General features: G+C 43.7%; 1 protein-coding gene across 8 annotated transcripts in view; it reads right to left on the minus strand.

Annotated features, from left to right (window-relative positions):
- The window catches only part of TENM1 (teneurin transmembrane protein 1), a 1,357,925-nt gene that overhangs the window by 385,088 nt on the left and 954,457 nt on the right, over positions 1–18,380 (minus strand). For all 8 annotated transcript variants that reach the window (XM_073547613.1, XM_073547619.1, XM_073547618.1 and 5 more), the window contains 2 exons: positions 15,043–15,066; positions 8,555–8,701 (listed from right to left, as the gene is read on the minus strand). In XM_073547613.1, the coding sequence (XP_073403714.1) occupies positions 8,555–8,701; positions 15,043–15,066 (171 nt within the window). The remainder of the gene's footprint in view (positions 1–8,554; positions 8,702–15,042; positions 15,067–18,380) is intronic.

An 18,380-nucleotide genomic window follows, 5' to 3' on the forward strand; every position in this document is an offset into this window, starting at 1 on the left:
CCACGCCACCAGGGCGATCAGGGTGAACCCGATGAAAGGCACGCACCAATCTTTTGGCATGAATATCAGAGGCAGAGACCCAGGAATTATCCTCCTGACCATAACCCTTCCACTTAACCAAATACTGGAGTCTCCGTCTAGCCAGACGGGAATCCAGAATTTTCTCTACCTCATATTCCATGTTACCTTCAACCAATACAGGGTCCGGAGGTGCCACCCCAGGAACAACTGGTTTAACAAACCTCTTCAACAAGGACTTATGGAACACATTATGGATTTTAAATGTGACAGGAAGAGCCAATCGAAAAGAGACCGGATTAATAATCTCCAAAATCTTGTAAGGTCCAATAAATCTAGGCTTAAACTTAGGAGAAGCCACCTTCATAGCAATATTTTTTGATGATAACCACACCATATCACCAATCTTAAACTGGGGACCAATGGTCCTATGTCGATTGGAAAACCGCTGGGCCTTTTCCTGGGAGAGAGATAACTTATCCACCACTTGGTCCCAGATCTGGTGCATTCTCTCCACCACAGTGTCAACACCTGGGCAGGCAGAAGGCTCCACCTGCCCTGAAGAAAATCGAGGATGAAACCCAAAGTTACAAAAAAAAGGTGACATCAAAGTGGCAGAACTAGCTCTATTATTTAAAGCAAATTCGGCCAAGGGCAAAAATGAAACCCAATCATCCTGATCAGTGGAAATAAAACATCTCAAATACGACTCCAAGGTCTGGTTTGTTCTCTCTGTCTGCCCATTGGTCTGAGGGTGAAAAGCAGAGGAGAAGGACAACTGAATTCCCAGCTTGGAACAGAACGTCCTCCAAAATCTAGACACAAACTGAACTCCTCTGTCAGATACAATGTTCTCAGGAATCCCGTGCAAGCGAACCACCTGTTGCAAAAACAGGGGCACCAACTCAGAGGAAGATGGCAACTTAGGGAGTGGTACAAGATGAACCATCTTAGAGAACCTATCACAAATCACCCAAATAACAGTCATTCTTTGAGAGACCGGCATATCAGAGATGAAATCCATTGAAATATGGGTCCATGGCCTCCTGGGGACCGGCAAAGGCATCAACAACCCACTAGAGTGAGAACAAGATTTAGACCGGGAGCAAGTCCCACAGGACTGCACAAAATTCCTGACATCATGAGACAAGGTGGGCCACCAAAAAGAGCGACTCATCAGATCTCTAGTACCAAAAATACCTGGACGACCAGCCAATGCAGAGCAATGAACTTCAGACATCACTCTCTTCTTCCACTGGTCAGGAACATACAACTTTCCACTGGGACAACGCTCAGGTTTGTCCTCCTGGAACTCTTGCAGAGCAAGTCTCAAATCGGGCGAGATGGCAGAAAGAACTACCCCTTCGCCTAAGATGGTAGCAGGCTTGGTCACCACAGGAGAATCAGCAAAGAAACTCCTAGAGAGGGCGTCTGCCTTGACATTCTTAGTTCCAGGAAGAAAAGAGACCACAAAATCAAAACGTGTAAAAAACAAGGCCCACCTAGCCTGTCTAGGGTTCAAGCGTTTAGCCGACTCTAGGTAAATCAAATTCTTGTGGTCAGTGAGGACCACAACTTGATGTTTAGCTCCCTCCAACCAATGTCTCCACTCCTCAAATGCCCATTTCATGGCCAACAGTTCCCGATTCCAAACATCATAGTTACGTTCAGATGGAGAGAACTTTCGGGAAAAGAAAGCACAGGGATTCATTTTAGATGTTACAGGATCCTTTTGGGACAAAACAGCTCCTGCACCAATCTCAGAAGCATCCACCTCCACCTGGAACGGGAGTGAGACATCAGGTTGCCGCAAAACTGGGGTGGAGGTAAATCTTCGCTTCAGCTCCTGAAAGGAAGCAACAGCCTCCGGAGACCAATTCAACACATCAGCACCCTTCTTAGTCAGATCAGTCAATGGCTTGGCAATACTAGAAAATTTTGCTATAAATTTCCAATAAAAATTAGCAAAACCCAAAAACTTCTGGAGGGCCTTCAAAGAAGTGGGCTGAACCCAATTATAAATGGCCTGTACCTTGGCCGGGTCCATTTCAATAGTTGACGGAGACAAAATAAATCCCAAAAATGAAATCCTCTGTACTCCAAAAAGGCATTTCGATCCTTTGACATACAGGGAATTCTCCCTCAAGATCCGGAACACAGTCTGAATATGTTCCACATGAGAATCCCAATCCTTGGAGAAGATCAAAATATCATCCAGATAGATAATCAAAAATTTATCGACAAAGTCTCGGAAAATATCGTTCATGAAGCACTGGAAGACAGAAGGGGCATTAGTGAGCCCAAAAGGCATCATCAGGTACTCAAAATGTCCCTCCGGAGTATTAAACGCCATCTTCCATTCATCCCCCTGCTTAATGCGGATAAGATTATACGCCCCCCTGAGGTCAAGCTTGGTAAACCAGCAAGCACCTCTAACTCTAGAGAATAGATCCGAAATCAGGGGTAACGGATACTGATATTTAATAGTAATTTTATTGAGGGCACGATAATCAATACAAGGCCTTAAAGAACCATCCTTTTTGGCCACAAAAAAAACCGGCACCTAACGGTGAAGAGGATGGTCTAATATGATCCTTCTCCAACGCCTCCTTAATATAGGACCGCATAGCCTCGTGCTCGGGTACAGATAAATTGAAGAGCCGACCCTTGGGAAATTTACACCCCGGGCTTAGTTCAATTGCACAGTCATAACTCCTATGAGGAGGCAAGGACGCAGACTCATTCTCACTAAATACATCATAAAAGTCCACCAAATAGTCAGGAACATCATGCGACTGAGGAGAGGTGGAAAAAAACGGAGCCTCACTAAAGGCACACCGACAACCCCAACTCACCACAGACACAGACTTCCAATCCAAAACTGGATTATGAATTTGTAACCAGGGAAACCCCAGAACAACGGCATCATGCAGACCATGCAACACCAAAAATCTGCAATTTTCTTGATGGTCTGGGGCGACCCGCATGACCACCTGGGTCCAAAACTGAGGTTTATTTTTAGCCAAAGGAGTAGCATCAATCCCCCTCAAAGGGATAGGCGTCTGCAGAGGTGTCATCGGAAATCCACAACGTTTAGCAAAATCCAAGTCCATTAGGTTTAGCGCTGCCCCCGAATCCACAAAAGCCTTGGCGGAAAATGTGGACAGGGAGCAGATCAGAGTAATTGCCAGAAGAAACTTAGGTTGAACACCACCAACAGAAAATGTGTGTGCAAAGCGTTTCTCTCGTTTAGGACAAACAGAAATAATATGCGAGGCATCTCCACAGAAAAAACACAGCTTATTACGCCTTCTGAACTCCTGACGTTGCGCCTTAGACAAAACTCTATCACATTGCATAGGTTCAGACGTCTGTTCAACCAGTGGCAACACCTCTCGTGCAATCCTGCGTTCACGTAAACGCCGATCAACCTGAATGGCTAATGACATAGAATCGTCCAGACCAGAGGGAACAGGAAATCCCACCATAGTATCTTTTACGGCTTCTGACAAACCCTTCCGAAAGAGAGCAGCCAAGGCATTATCATTCCAGGTAGTAAGGACCGCCCACTTTCGGAACTTTTGACAGTACAACTCTGCAGAATCTCGACCCTGGTTTAATGCCAACAGGGTCTTTTCAGCCTGATCAATAGCATTAGGTTCGTCATACAACAACCCCAAAGCTTGAAAGAATGCGTTCACATTAGTCAGAATAGGATCATCTGGTTTCAAAGAAAACGCTCAATCCTGGTGATCGCCACGCAGCAAAGAGATGACAATTTTAACCTGCTGCGCGGAGCTCCCTGACGAGTTAGGCTTCAAGGCAAAAAATAATTTGCAATTATTTTTGAAACTCAAAAATTTAGATCAATCCCCAAAAAATACATCAGGTGTAGGGATCTTTGGTTCAACAGCATGCGAACGAGCAAGGTAGGCGGAAATTCCCCGCACTTCCGCAGCGAGCTGTTCCACACGATCAGACAATTGCTTTATCTCCATTGAGAGAAAAAAAAATTCCCCCTACGGCCTCAGAGATATAGAAGAAAGAATATACAAACACCTTTTTTTTTTTTTTTAAACACAATTCTTTCCTGCTATTGAGTACCCTAGGAACTGCGGTATGGCGGGTGATTCTGTTATGATTGAGTCACCGTAGGAGGCAAAAACAGAAATGCTAGCTAAGTCCAGAAAGCCAGAGCAGTTGGCAGCTATCGGATTGCAGACCCCTGATCCTATCACAACAACTAACAGTAGCCGTGGGGGGTTCCTACGATGCCCTAGACCCCTCGATCACAGCCGGAGAATTAAATAGGCCTACAGAAAGAAAGGGGAAATCTAAACTGCCCCAGAGCAGATCCCAAAGCAATAGGCAGCCCCCAACATATAATGATGGTGAAGCAAGATGAAAACACTAACACAGACAGAAAGATAGACTGAGCAAAGACGGGGCCCAAACTACCTAGATAGGAAAGGACAGGAAGGCTGCTGTCTGCAATCTGTGAAAAACCCTATGAAAATAAGAGCCAACAGACTGACAGTGAAAAAGGCCCTGAAGAAGCTAGGCTTCAAAAAAGCTATGTCAGTACTCAGGAATATTCTGAAGACAGAGCAACAGGCAAAAGGAGATTCAGCTCACCCCAGCAGGGAATGGCAGAATCCAGAAAAGCAAGGAAAACAAAAACAAAACATAAATGCAAAAGGCAAAGCAGAAAACTTAGCTTTAGGGAAGCAGGAATCAGACTGGTGTCCTAGGAGTCCACAGAGAAATCACCCGCAGGGCAGAAGGGTGTCGGCAGCCTTATATCCAGTCAGTGACTCCACTCAGCCAGTCATCCTCATTAGTCCCAGGTGCCTGATAATCAGGCTCACTACCTTCCTTCACCAGAATAGGGAGTTCACCAGACCTCAGTGACGAAGGGGAAAATGAACTCACAACACGGTACTGTATGAGGAGCGTACAGCTGTATACAGGGTAGGTGAAAATTTAAATCTCTGTATATATTTCCGGAGTCACACACAGACGCTCACTCAGTCTGTATTTGACCGTAATACAAACAGCAGATATACGGTACTGTATGAGGAGCGTACAGCTGTATACGTTGTAAGGGAAAATTTAAATCTCCGTATACATTTCCGGAGTCACACACAGATAAAGGGCATGCATTTTTCCGTGATACCAGCCGGTACACGGTAGTGTGTGAGGAGCGTACAGCTCTATACGGAACAGTCGGTAACTGTGCAGAAAAAAAGAATAAAAGTATTAGTGCTGTGTAAAAAGCAGTCTGCACAGCAGTGTACACATAGCAATACAGCTATCAGGCAGCCTAATAACCAGCGCTGCTGCACACAAAAAAATCCTCCCCTGTCACTGCACACTAACTGTACAGCACAATTGCTATCAGCACAAGCACGTAAGAACTTCTTCTTATATCTTTACAGCCCTAACTCTCTCCTTACTGATAAACAGCAACCTCTCCCTACTGTTAAGATCAGCAGAAGTAAAATGGAGGTCGGCGGTCAGGGCTTTTATAGACACTATAACGCCCCCCCAAAGCAAGCCAATCACTGCAATGCTCTTCTCTACGATGGTGGTGGACGCTTCACATGTCATCTCGTTGCCCATAATGTACGTCCTTGCTCATTGGCTTAAAAAAAGGCACCTGGAATTCTGGGAAATCCAACTTTGGCGCTCGTTTTGCCGACTACGACCACATGGCTGACCTCACGCTATGGTCGGGTTTCGGTCGGCGAAGCCCGACTTTGGCATAAGTCGGCGACTTATGAATCTGGCCGACCTGTTTCGCTCAACTCTACCAAACATTACAAAATTTTTGAGCAACATCGAGTTGCACAAAATTTTGGGGGTATTTCAAGGTATTTTATGCCAGAAAACTGATGAAACAGCTTCTCGAATTGGGGTCTAAATCTTTCTGTAATGCTTAGAGTTTCGACAATGATGAATGATGGGCCACAGATTGTACAGTGGATCTATGAAGACTAAAGCTATTCATTTCCATAGTTTGACTGGATGGCGAGTTTGTCACATATGTACAGTATGTGGCACAGAAGCCAGAAAATGGTGCAGAAATGTTCCATTTTCTGGGAAAGCTGATTACATTTGCTGTCTATAGGAACTCTTATGTTGTGAATGCCATGCTATGCAGTAAATCTAATAAATGTCACTATTATCCATCCTTTGGTTATTGTTATACCTTTTTGCATTACTACAGTAAACAAGGTGAGGTCTGGGGCCATTCCATTTTTTTGCCATAGTGTCCATGGTGATTCTTCTGTGTACCATTCATTCACAGTCTACTCCATATTTCACCACTGAATATTACCTTCTGTTTGAGCACTAAACTTCACATCTCAACACGCCTGCAATGGTTAATCCCCAGGTTCTCGGTGTGGCAAGCAGAGCTTAGTGAAATCGCATTAAAACAGAAAATCTGGCACTCCGCATTACTGCTCCAAGGTGCGCTGTGAAACTTACATGATGCAGATTTTACACCCATACAGGCAATAAGTGGCATTTTGAACTACAAGATCTTTAGTCAAATTGTTATAGTATTAAGACAAAACCAAAACTTATATACTACGCCTCCCGACCAATTACATAAAACATACCATGATACATCCTGACAATTCAACGTACGGAAATAGTCCGAGATATGTTACACCTTAAAAATGAACGAAGTGGATATAGAAGACATTTAGTAGTGGAAAATTACATAGTGAATGTATTTTAATTCAGACCTGATGGCTGTAAATGGCACAAGCCATCTAGATTAGTGATGGACTGCAGCGGTGAGCCCCAGCATTATACCTCTACTAATTAAGAGAGAATGATGAAACCGAAAACCCCTTTATAAGGAATCTCTCACCAAGTTTTTGCTACCCAATCTGAAAGCAGCACACTGAAGGGACAGAGACACTGATCCCTGTAATGTGTGACTTATTGGGTTACTTGGTGCAGTTTTGATGACAAAAATTCAGTTACCTGAATGCTGAGCTCTGTATAACTCCACCCACAGCACTGATTGGTAACTTTATGTTTACACTGTGCATAGGCAGAAAGCTGTTAATCAGTGGTGCATGCGGGGTTATATAGGGCTCATGAATATAGAGGACTACACGACAGCAAGTTTACTAGTCCTCTAGTGATAATCTCCTTCTGATAAAACTGTGATTTTATCAGAACTTCAGCAAGCAGCCCAGTAAGTGACACATAGCTGAAATCAGTGTCTCTGCTGCTACATTATGATGTTTTCAGACAAATTTATTTCAAGAGACAAAGATCCAATAAGTTTGCCAGTTTAGTAGTTGTTTTTAGCACTGCATTCACAGCTACGGCCAGAAATCTGTATTCTCCTCCTCACTTGCCAGGTGAAAGTTGTGCACCCAACATACTGCAGCTGACAAGATCTGCAAGTCTTATTTGTCTGTGATCTGGAAAAGGATTATGCGGCTCTTTTCTTGGATTTACTTGGAACCTGTGTGAGGTCACGTTACTGAAGGAAGCTGCTTACACTTAAGGGATGTGTTTGCTGGACCATTAAATGCAAAGCCGAAAACAATGCCCTAATCTAACTGCATTACACCGGGAGATCAGGCACAGGTCTTCTTGATGAATAATAAAATGTTTTGCCAGAACTGTTTACATTATAAAGAAAAATGATACTGAAACCGATTGCAAAAACTTCATCCGCAGGATATTAAAATGGAGTTTTATCACGTAGTGTCATCAAATTATCAATTCGGCAAACTTATAATTATGAATTTACATGAAGAAGCACACAGAAGATCATTTGGTCACATACAATAAGCTTCTCTATTGTCTATCAATGCAACCTCCAAAATATCCTACAAACTATGTTGTGGATATTATAACTTATTTAAAGGGGTATTCTCATCTCACAAATTCGATCCCAATATGTACTAAGTGTAATACTAATATTAATAATATTAGCAAATACCTCCAATCAGAAATATAGTATAGTTTTTATTCGCTTTATTGCTTTCCTTATGTGCAGGAAATGCAGGACCTTAGGTATCCATGGTTATGTCCACTGATAAAGTGCGTTAGGTAGTTGCTGGTGATCGTAACCATGGATACCTAAGGTCCTGCAATGCCTGCACAAGAGGAAAGAGACCAATTAAAAAAAACATTCTACATTTCTAATTGGATGTATTTGCTAATTTTATTATTATTATTACACCTAATATATATTGGGATAAGATCATAGAGATGGGAATACCCCTTTAATACATATCCTAGATAGCCTAGCATCCAAGTGCTGGAGGTGCGTGGAGACCAGGGTGGACGCCTCATTGAATTTGACTACATCCGTAGTGGGATAGTAACTTTTTAGTTGACACCGCTCTTCAGACTCATAACTCCGGAGGGAGCAGACATCTGTGTCCGGACATCAGTGCAGAGTTTTTGCATCCTAAAAAATGTCCTAAACTGTACACACTAGTCCCTTACATTCAGTAATATCAAGGAATAGAATGCACACATATAAAGAGACAGGTACCTGAGTCGTTGTCCATATTATCAGCACAAGCCATTTCCATAATGATATTGCAGCCGGCTCCACTCCACCCAACTTGACATATGCAGTGCCACCCGTTTTGGTCAAGTGTACACCTTCCATTTCCATAGCAAAGACCGGGGCAGCCATCTTAAAGAAAGTGAAGAAACAAACAATCTCTGTAACCCAGCTAAAAATAAGTATTACCATCTTAAGTATTTAATCATCTTTCGCCCATCTCACGTGACCCCCCCAACAGACCTATCCATTAAAGTAAACCGCTGCCCACTCTCTCCAGTCCCACAAGCTCACTGCCTTGGGGTTATCCTTGACACTGATCTCTCCTTCAAACCACATATCCAAACCCTTTCCGCTTCCTGCCGACTTCAACTCAAAAATATTTCATGGATCCGTACATTCCTCAACCAAGAATCTGCAAAAACCCTAGTCCATGCCCTCATCATCTCCCGCCTTGACTACTGCAACCTCCTGCTCTGTGGCCTCCCCTCTAACACTCTCGCACCCCTCCAATCTATTCTTAACTCTGCTGCCCGACTAATCCACCTGTCCCCTCGATATTCCCCGGCCTCTCCCCTCTGTCAATCCCTGCACTGGCTCCCCATTACCCAAAGACTCCAGTTCAAAACCCTAACCATGACATACAAAGCCATCCACAACCCTAGTCCGTCATACATCTGTGACCTTGTCTCCCAGTACTTACCTGCACGAAACCTCCAATCCTCACAAGATCTCCTTCTGTACTCCCCTCTTATCTCCTTTTCCCATAATCGCATACAAGATTTCTCCCGTGCATCACCCCTCTACTCTGGAACTCTCTACCACAACATATCAGACTCTTGCCTACCATGGAAACCTTCAATAAGAACTTGAAGACCTACCTCTTCCGACAATCCTACAACTTGCAGTAACCACCGATCCACCAAACCACTGCACGACCAGCTCTACCCTCCCCCTCTGTATCCTCACCCATCCCTTGTAGATTGTGAGCCCTCACGGGCAGGGTCCTCTCTCCTCCTGTACCCATCGTGACTTGTATTGTTTAAGATTACTGTACTTGTATGTATTATGCATACCCCTCCTCACATGTAAAGCGCCATGGAATAAATGGTGCTATAATAATAAATAATAATAATAATAATTACCACTATGTAATACGTTTACAGGCATGCTCCGCATCTCTAATGGGTTTGTTGACTTTTGTAATCATTTTTAGAATGCTCCAGTAGTAGCAAAAATAAAAAATGAAGCAACTAGTCTTCATAGATTAAATAGCAAAGCCATTGAAGAAGAAGACTCAGGTCTTCAAAATTTCATATATAACAACAAGCAAAAAGGCAGCAACACTTACCTGCCCAGGTTTAGAACAAATGCACTGCAGGGTGCAGCCAGCCCATATAGCAAGATGTCAGCAACACAGGTGCAAAATACCAGATTAACAGCCACTCTCCACATACCCATTCCTGGAGGGGGTGACTGCCCAGTATACAATTGCACAAAGAGGGTCCGCATAGGGTACCGTTCACACCAAGGGAATGCATGGTGTCTGGTTTACAGCCTATTAATAACGCCCCTACTATTCGACTAGGCGGGCTGGCCAGCACCCTCTCATTGCATCCCAGTGTGAACACCCCTCATACGAGACCAAATGTGTCTGGGCTCGGCTGCACCCCGAATCATGTAGTGCAAAAAATTTTTTACCAATTAGTGAGGTATTAGCTGATATTTTGGCCAAAATACTTGAGCCCGTAAACTGCGCCAAAGTTCCTCACGCTTACGGGTCCCTACACTAAACTAAATAGCAAAGCCATTGAAGAAGAAGACTCAGGTCTTCAAAATTTCATATATAACAACAAGCAAAAAGGCAGCAACACTTACCTGCCCAGGTTTAGAACAAATGCACTGCAGGGTGCAGCCAGCCCATATAGCAAGATGTCAGCAACACAGGTGCAAAATACCAGATTAACAGCCACTCTCCACATACCCATTCCTGGAGGGGGTGACTGCCCAGTATACAATTGCACAAAGAGGGTCCGCATAGGGTACCGTTCACACCAAGGGAATGCATGGTGTCTGGTTTACAGCCTATTAATAACGCCCCTACTATTCGACTAGGCGGGCTGGCCAGCACCCTCTCATTGCATCCCAGTGTGAACACCCCTCATACGAGACCAAATGTGTCTGGGCTCGGCTGCACCCCGAATCATGTAGTGCAAAAAATTTTTTACCAATTAGTGAGGTATTAGCTGATATTTTGGCCAAAATACTTGAGCCCGTAAACTGCGCCAAAGTTCCTCACGCTTACGGGTCCCTACACTAAACTAAATAGCAAAGCCATTGAAGAAGAAGACTCAGGTCTTCAAAATTTCATATATAACAACAAGCAAAAAGGCAGCAACACTTACCTGCCCAGGTTTAGAACAAATGCACTGCAGGGTGCAGCCAGCCCATATAGCAAGATGTCAGCAACACAGGTGCAAAATACCAGATTAACAGCCACTCTCCACATACCCATTCCTGGAGGGGGTGACTGCCCAGTATACAATTGCACAAAGAGGGTCCGCATAGGGTACCGTTCACACCAAGGGAATGCATGGTGTCTGGTTTACAGCCTATTAATAACGCCCCTACTATTCGACTAGGCGGGCTGGCCAGCACCCTCTCATTGCATCCCAGTGTGAACACCCCTCATACGAGACCAAATGTGTCTGGGCTCGGCTGCACCCCGAATCATGTAGTGCAAAAAATTTTTTTTTTTTTTTTTTTTTTTTTTTTGTGCAATTGTATACTGGGCAGTCACCCCCTCCAGGAATGGGTATGTGGAGAGTGGCTGTTAATCTGGTATTTTGCACCTGTGTTGCTGACATCTTGCTATATGGGCTGGCAGCACCCTGCAGTGCATTTGTTCTAAACCTGGGCAGGTAAGTGTTGCTGCCTTTTTGCTTGTTGTTATATATGAAATTTTGAAGACCTGAGTCTTCTTCTTCAATGGCTTTGCTATTTAGTTTAGTGTAGGGACCCGTAAGCGTGAGGAACTTTGGCGCAGTTTACGGGCTCAAGTATTTTGGCCAAAATATCAGCTAATACCTCACTAATTGGTAAAAAATTTTTTGCACTACATGATTCGGGGTGCAGCCGAGCCCAGACACATTTGGTCTCGTATGAGGGGTGTTCACACTGGGATGCAATGAGAGGGTGCTGGCCAGCCCGCCTAGTCGAATAGTAGGGGCGTTATTAATAGGCTGTAAACCAGACACCATGCATTCCCTTGGTGTGAACGGTACCCTATGCGGACCCTCTTTGTGCAATTGTATACTGGGCAGTCACCCCCTCCAGGAATGGGTATGTGGAGAGTGGCTGTTAATCTGGTATTTTGCACCTGTGTTGCTGACATCTTGCTATATGGGCTGGCAGCACCCTGCAGTGCATTTGTTCTAAACCTGGGCAGGTAAGTGTTGCTGCCTTTTTGCTTGTTGTTATATATGAAATTTTGAAGACCTGAGTCTTCTTCTTCAATGGCTTTGCTATTTAGTTTAGTGTAGGGACCCGTAAGCGTGAGGAACTTTGGCGCAGTTTACGGGCTCAAGTATTTTGGCCAAAATATCAGCTAATACCTCACTAATTGGTAAAAAATTTTTTGCACTACATGATTCGGGGTGCAGCCGAGCCCAGACACATTTGGTCTCGTATGAGGGGTGTTCACACTGGGATGCAATGAGAGGGTGCTGGCCAGCCCGCCTAGTCGAATAGTAGGGGCGTTATTAATAGGCTGTAAACCAGACACCATGCATTCCCTTGGTGTGAACGGTACCCTATGCGGACCCTCTTTGTGCAATTGTATACTGGGCAGTCACCCCCTCCAGGAATGGGTATGTGGAGAGTGGCTGTTAATCTGGTATTTTGCACCTGTGTTGCTGACATCTTGCTATATGGGCTGGCTGCACCCTGCAGTGCATTTGTTCTAAACCTGGGCAGGTAAGTGTTGCTGCCTTTTTGCTTGTTGTTATATATGAAATTTTGAAGACCTGAGTCTTCTTCTTCAATGGCTTTGCTATTTAGTTTAGTGTAGGGACCCGTAAGCGTGAGGAACTTTGGCGCAGTTTACGGGCTCAAGTATTTTGGCCAAAATATCAGCTAATACCTCACTAATTGGTAAAAAATTTTTTGCACTACATGATTCGGGGTGCAGCCGAGCCCAGACACATTTGGTCTCGTATGAGGGGTGTTCACACTGGGATGCAATGAGAGGGTGCTGGCCAGCCCGCCTAGTCGAATAGTAGGGGCGTTATTAATAGGCTGTAAACCAGACACCATGCATTCCCTTGGTGTGAACGGTACCCTATGCGGACCCTCTTTGTGCAATTGTATACTGGGCAGTCACCCCCTCCAGGAATGGGTATGTGGAGAGTGGCTGTTAATCTGGTATTTTGCACCTGTGTTGCTGACATCTTGCTATATGGGCTGGCTGCACCCTGCAGTGCATTTGTTCTAAACCTGGGCAGGTAAGTGTTGCTGCCTTTTTGCTTGTTGTTATATATGAAATTTTGAAGACCTGAGTCTTCTTCTTCAATGGCTTTGCTATTTAGTTTAGTGTAGGGACCCGTAAGCGTGAGGAACTTTGGCGCAGTTTACGGGCTCAAGTATTTTGGCCAAAATATCAGCTAATACCTCACTAATTGGTAAAAAATTTTTTGCACTACATGATTCGGGGTGCAGCCGAGCCCAGACACATTTGGTCTCGTATGAGGGGTGTTCACACTGGGATGCAATGAGAGGGTGCTGGCCAGCCCGCCTAGTCGAATAGTAGGGGCGTTATTAATAGGCTGTAAACCAGACACCATGCATTCCCTTGGTGTGAACGGTACCCTATGCGGACCCTCTTTGTGCAATTGTATACTGGGCAGTCACCCCCTCCAGGAATGGGTATGTGGAGAGTGGCTGTTAATCTGGTATTTTGCACCTGTGTTGCTGACATCTTGCTATATGGGCTGGCTGCACCCTGCAGTGCATTTGTTCTAAACCTGGGCAGGTAAGTGTTGCTGCCTTTTTGCTTGTTGTTATATAGTCTTCATAGATGTTATGCCATTTTGTGACTACGGTACATCTTTTAGAAAGGAGTAGCACATGTCAGGAACATCCGACATTATCCAAGTTTGGTTTGTGGACTATACTGTAGCTATGGAGACTAGCGATGGGCGAGAAAGAGAGAGAGAGAGACTGTTTCCGTCCTCCGGAAAAATGCTCGAGTTTGCCATTCACTTTCATCACTCTAGCTACTTATGCTCTGAGCATCCAGCGTGCTCAAATCGAGCACCGAGCACTCGAGCATTTCACTGCTCGATCAACACTAATTGAGAACCATATCTGGGCAGAAGAGCTAGAATCACAAAACTGAAGGAATTTAGTTTTATTTATTTGCACTTGAGCAAAAATAAAAATAAATGTTGCAAAGAAATACAAATATTCCCTAATAATGAAGAGAGAGAGTCATGTGAACTGTCATGAACTTATTGTGACATTAAAGGGAGGAGCAGATAACTATTTTTCTACATCAAAGAAAATCGATCAAATTATGCAAATCATACTGTGATCAGCCTTGGATCAGATGGTGATCAGAGTGGAGTCAGAAAGTTATCAGAGTGGGGTCAAAGAGTGATCAGAGTGGGGTCAGGGAGTGATCAGAGTGGGGTCAAAGAGTGATTAGAGTGGGGTCAGGGAGTTATCAGAGCAGGGTCAAAGAGTGATCAGAGTGGAGTCAGAAAGTGATCAGAGTGGGGTCAAAGAGTGATCAGAGTGGGGTCAGGGAGTGATCAGAGCAGGGTCAAAGAGTGATTAGAGTCGGGTCAAAGAGTGATCAGAGTGGGGTCACAGAGTGATCAGAGTCGGGTCAGAGTTTAATCAGTGGGGTTAGAGTGTAATCAGAGTGGGATCAGATTTTCTCAGAGACGGAGAGAAAAAAAAGTTTCTCCAATTTTCTCCATGATGTCAGTCCGTGAAAATTGAACCGCACTCTGATGCCATCCAGGTGCAAGCCAATTTTTTTTCATGGACCCGTAGACATGAATGGGTGAGTGCCATCTGATTCTCAGAGGCAAATTGTTCATGCTGCAATCTTTTCCCTTTGACCATTCAGTGTGAGGAAAGAAAATCAGACATGTACACGACCCTATAGGATAACATGGGTACTAGTGATATCAGACAAAGCCATGGATAGCACTCTTCTGATTAAAATGGTCATGAGCATGAACCCTAAATGTAAGGTATCAAATTGTATGTAAGGACGTGCAGCAAAATAAAAAAATACCACATTGCATGAGTCTACAGAGCTGCACTAATTGCAAATGCCAATGTCTTTTGGCAATATTTAGCTTCTGGCTTCTTCATTGGCGCCTAATAATGATCTTCCTTTATAATATGTGAGCATACATGGCTTATGTTTTATTTTACTGTGACTTTTGTTTCTGAGAACATACCTCTTACAGCATCCAAGTAGTGAGCTGCAAAGAAAAGGGAAACAAAGAAAGTCAATAATATCAGCAATTGGGGATTTAAAGGGAACCTTTCACATTGAAATTGCAGTCCAATCTGCAGCCAGCATGTTATTGGGCAAGGAGAGCAAAGGAAATTGATATATAGTTTTGTGGGTAAAGATTCAGTATAACCTAAGTTTTATTTATTCATGTTTCTGCTCATACTGGGCTTTTCAGTCAAGTGGGCGGTCTTAATCAGTGACATTAAAGGGAACCTATCATCAGAAGAAACGCTATTAACCTGCAGATAAGGCGCCTGCACATAGACCAACGCTTTGGGGAGAAAGTTAGCTTTATTTTCCCTGGCAGGTAGCAGGTTCCAGTTATGGGGGCGGCACTAATGCAGGTTCAGTCACCGCTCTGAGTATACAGTGCAGCAGCTGTAACCGTGCCCTTGGCACTGACTGACAGTCAGCCTCAATGTAGAGCCAATATCAGTCAGGGCCAGGGTATGGTTCCAGCCTGCGCTCTGTATACTTAGAGGGGTGACTGACCCTGCTCCGGCGCCATTCCCGTCACTGAAACCTATTGCTGGCGGGGAGAATAAAGCTCCCTTTCTCCCCATCACGTTTGTTTACGTGTGAATGGTAGGCAGGTTAGTTACACTATTAACCTGCATATTAACACCATATCTGGAGGTTAATAGCGTTTTTTCTGGTGACAGGTTCCCTTTAAGCCAACCGTAAGCATGCAGAGGTAGCTGTCAATCACTTATGAGGACCGCCCACTGGACTGGAAAGCCAGAATAAGCATTCCCTACAGATCTATATATCAGTCTGCTCCTCTCCGCCTGCTCTATAACATGCTGCCGGCATTTCCAATGTGACAGGTTCTCTTTAAAGGTTTTAAGCTGTATTATGTAAATGAATTCTGAGTTCTATACAGACAATTATTCACTATATTAATTATGCTAAAAACACTGCATGATGGGATGCCATAACATAGACAGTAATACATGACAGCAGATATATCCCAATTACAGCTTCGCTGCTTCTGAATCTCAATCGGAGGATGAAAATATAAATCTGAAATGTAATTAGTCATTAAAAAGTTTCTTTTCCTTGTTTTGTTTTACCAATGTGAAGGCCTGGAGGCATGAATCATTAGTCTGAAATTTTGCACGTAAGAAGGACAAATGCTATTTTTATATATTTCTGGTTATGTAATTATTACTGTACATTAGAATATACAATATACTTTCTACATTGCATCTTCATATATGGTGCACAGATTCGGCCGGATCCATCTCCAGACAAATACTGATAGATCCTAATGGACCCTTTTGACTTTTACACGATCTGTCAGGTTGAAATCAGAGTTTCATTATTTTCTGACAGCAAGAATAGCCCCGCAGACTTTTCTTACCATCTTAGATTCTTGCCATTAAAAATATCAGTCACCATTATGGAAGAAGTTGTCGGTAGAGTTGAGCGACTTTGGTCGGATTGGGTTTCGTGAAACAAAATTTGTTTCAGATGAAACTGGTCCGACTAGGGCAAAAAAAGTCGGAGTTTCGTCCGAAACCCGACCCCAATGCAAGTCAATGGGGATTAAAAGTCGGCATTGAGTGGATGAATGTCATCTGCTCAATGCCGACTTTTATTTCCCATTGACTTGCATTGGGGTCGGGTTTCGGATGAAACTCCGACTTTTTTTGCCCTAGTCGGACCAGTTTCATCTGAAACAAATTTTGTTTCACAAAACCCAATCCGACCAAAGTTACTCAATTCTAGTTGTCGGAGCTTGAGACAAAAGTCTGTACTCACTTTATGTGACAGTGCACACGCTTTCATGATTCCCGGCAAGAGCAAGCAGTCGCGTCATTGCAGGAATGCGATTTGCACACTTGTGGTCACATTCTGTATAGTCAGGTCCATCTTCATTCGACAGAAGTGAATTGAGAGAAGACAAATGAGTCTAATCCAATCACATACATACAGTCACGTAACCGCCTCCTCATTCCGGGAATACTGAGGAATCCTAACAGTGTGCGCATTGCACCATTGCACACTGTCACAATTCAGCAGCCTCAAGTCACATACCGAGCCTGCAGACTTTTGGCCTAAGCTTGACCACCCTTTAGCGTAAAGAAGCACTCCTCCTCCAATCAAAGTTTGTATCCTTTTAATATTTTGCAATTATCACATTATACAGCACTGTGTACTTTCAATTGCTTACTTTGCCCCTCTACCCAGCTAATTCTTCTCTAGGTCTATGACATAAAGTGATTAATAACTATCTTGTTGAATTCTTCTAAGCTCTATGTAGAAATATGAAGTCTCTTTTTTTTCTGCACGAATCATCATTTAGAACTACAATTTAACATCACGGCAAAGTTCCTGGTGAGGGGGAGGGGTGGAGCAGCTGGGTCAGAAGTTTTAAGAGCAGGTGGAGCTGCCAGAGACTTTGGGGTGATGTAGAATTGTAGTTCTAATGATAACTCATGCAGGGAAAAGAGACTTTCTGTCTACACATAGAGCTTAGAAGGATTCAGCTAGTCTGTTTTCAATCACGTGATGTCATAGACATAATGGAAGAAAAAAGCATTGACAGGGTAGAAAAGCAAAATGAGCAATTGTAAGTACACAGTGCTATACAATATGATGATTGCAATATATTAAGAGGATAAAACTTTGATGGGAGGAGGAGTGGTTCTTTAATAAACTTTAGCAATCCACAATACTTTCCATTAATTTCCTTTGAACAGTTGTGCTTAAAATATTTTTTTTTTGTTATATTTTTTTACATCTATTGTTCTGGACTTTTTTTTGTTGTTGTCCTCTTCACCTTATGTATTGCAAATGCACAACGTAGGTAAACTTCCACTAGTCAGTTTCTTGGAAAGCCAGAGTGAAAATCCACTCCAAATCCCAAATAGTGGGTTAAATGTTGCCTCCATAGCCTTTTTTCCCCCAGAGGTATGTGTGTATTGATCCGGCTTCTCTTGGTTGCCGGGTTATTCTGTAAATAGGAGAGTGTTCTACAAGCAGTTTGTTCCACCACATTATTATAGATATTGCACTTCCATATTGGAAGAAGCTGTAAGTAAATTAGAGCTGAGTTACGTCAGTCTTGTGGGGACCCAAGAACCCTTCGGCCATAAGGAGGTGCAATCCCTGGTTTCATCCCTTGCGCCTTTAGGCTATGTGCACACGTAGGAAAAGTGGTGCAGAATTTTCTGCACAAAAACCGCATCTCCTGGCAGAATCTGCAGCCGCGGTTTTGCCGCTGTTTTATGCGGATTTTGTGCGGATTTGCCGTGGAATTGATGCTGATTTTGT

This window comes from Dendrobates tinctorius, unplaced genomic scaffold (genome assembly GCF_039654945.1).
Source record: "Dendrobates tinctorius isolate UK_male_01 unplaced genomic scaffold, ASM3965494v1 ptg000154l, whole genome shotgun sequence".
In the NCBI taxonomy this organism is placed as follows: domain Eukaryota; kingdom Metazoa; phylum Chordata; class Amphibia; order Anura; family Dendrobatidae; genus Dendrobates; species Dendrobates tinctorius.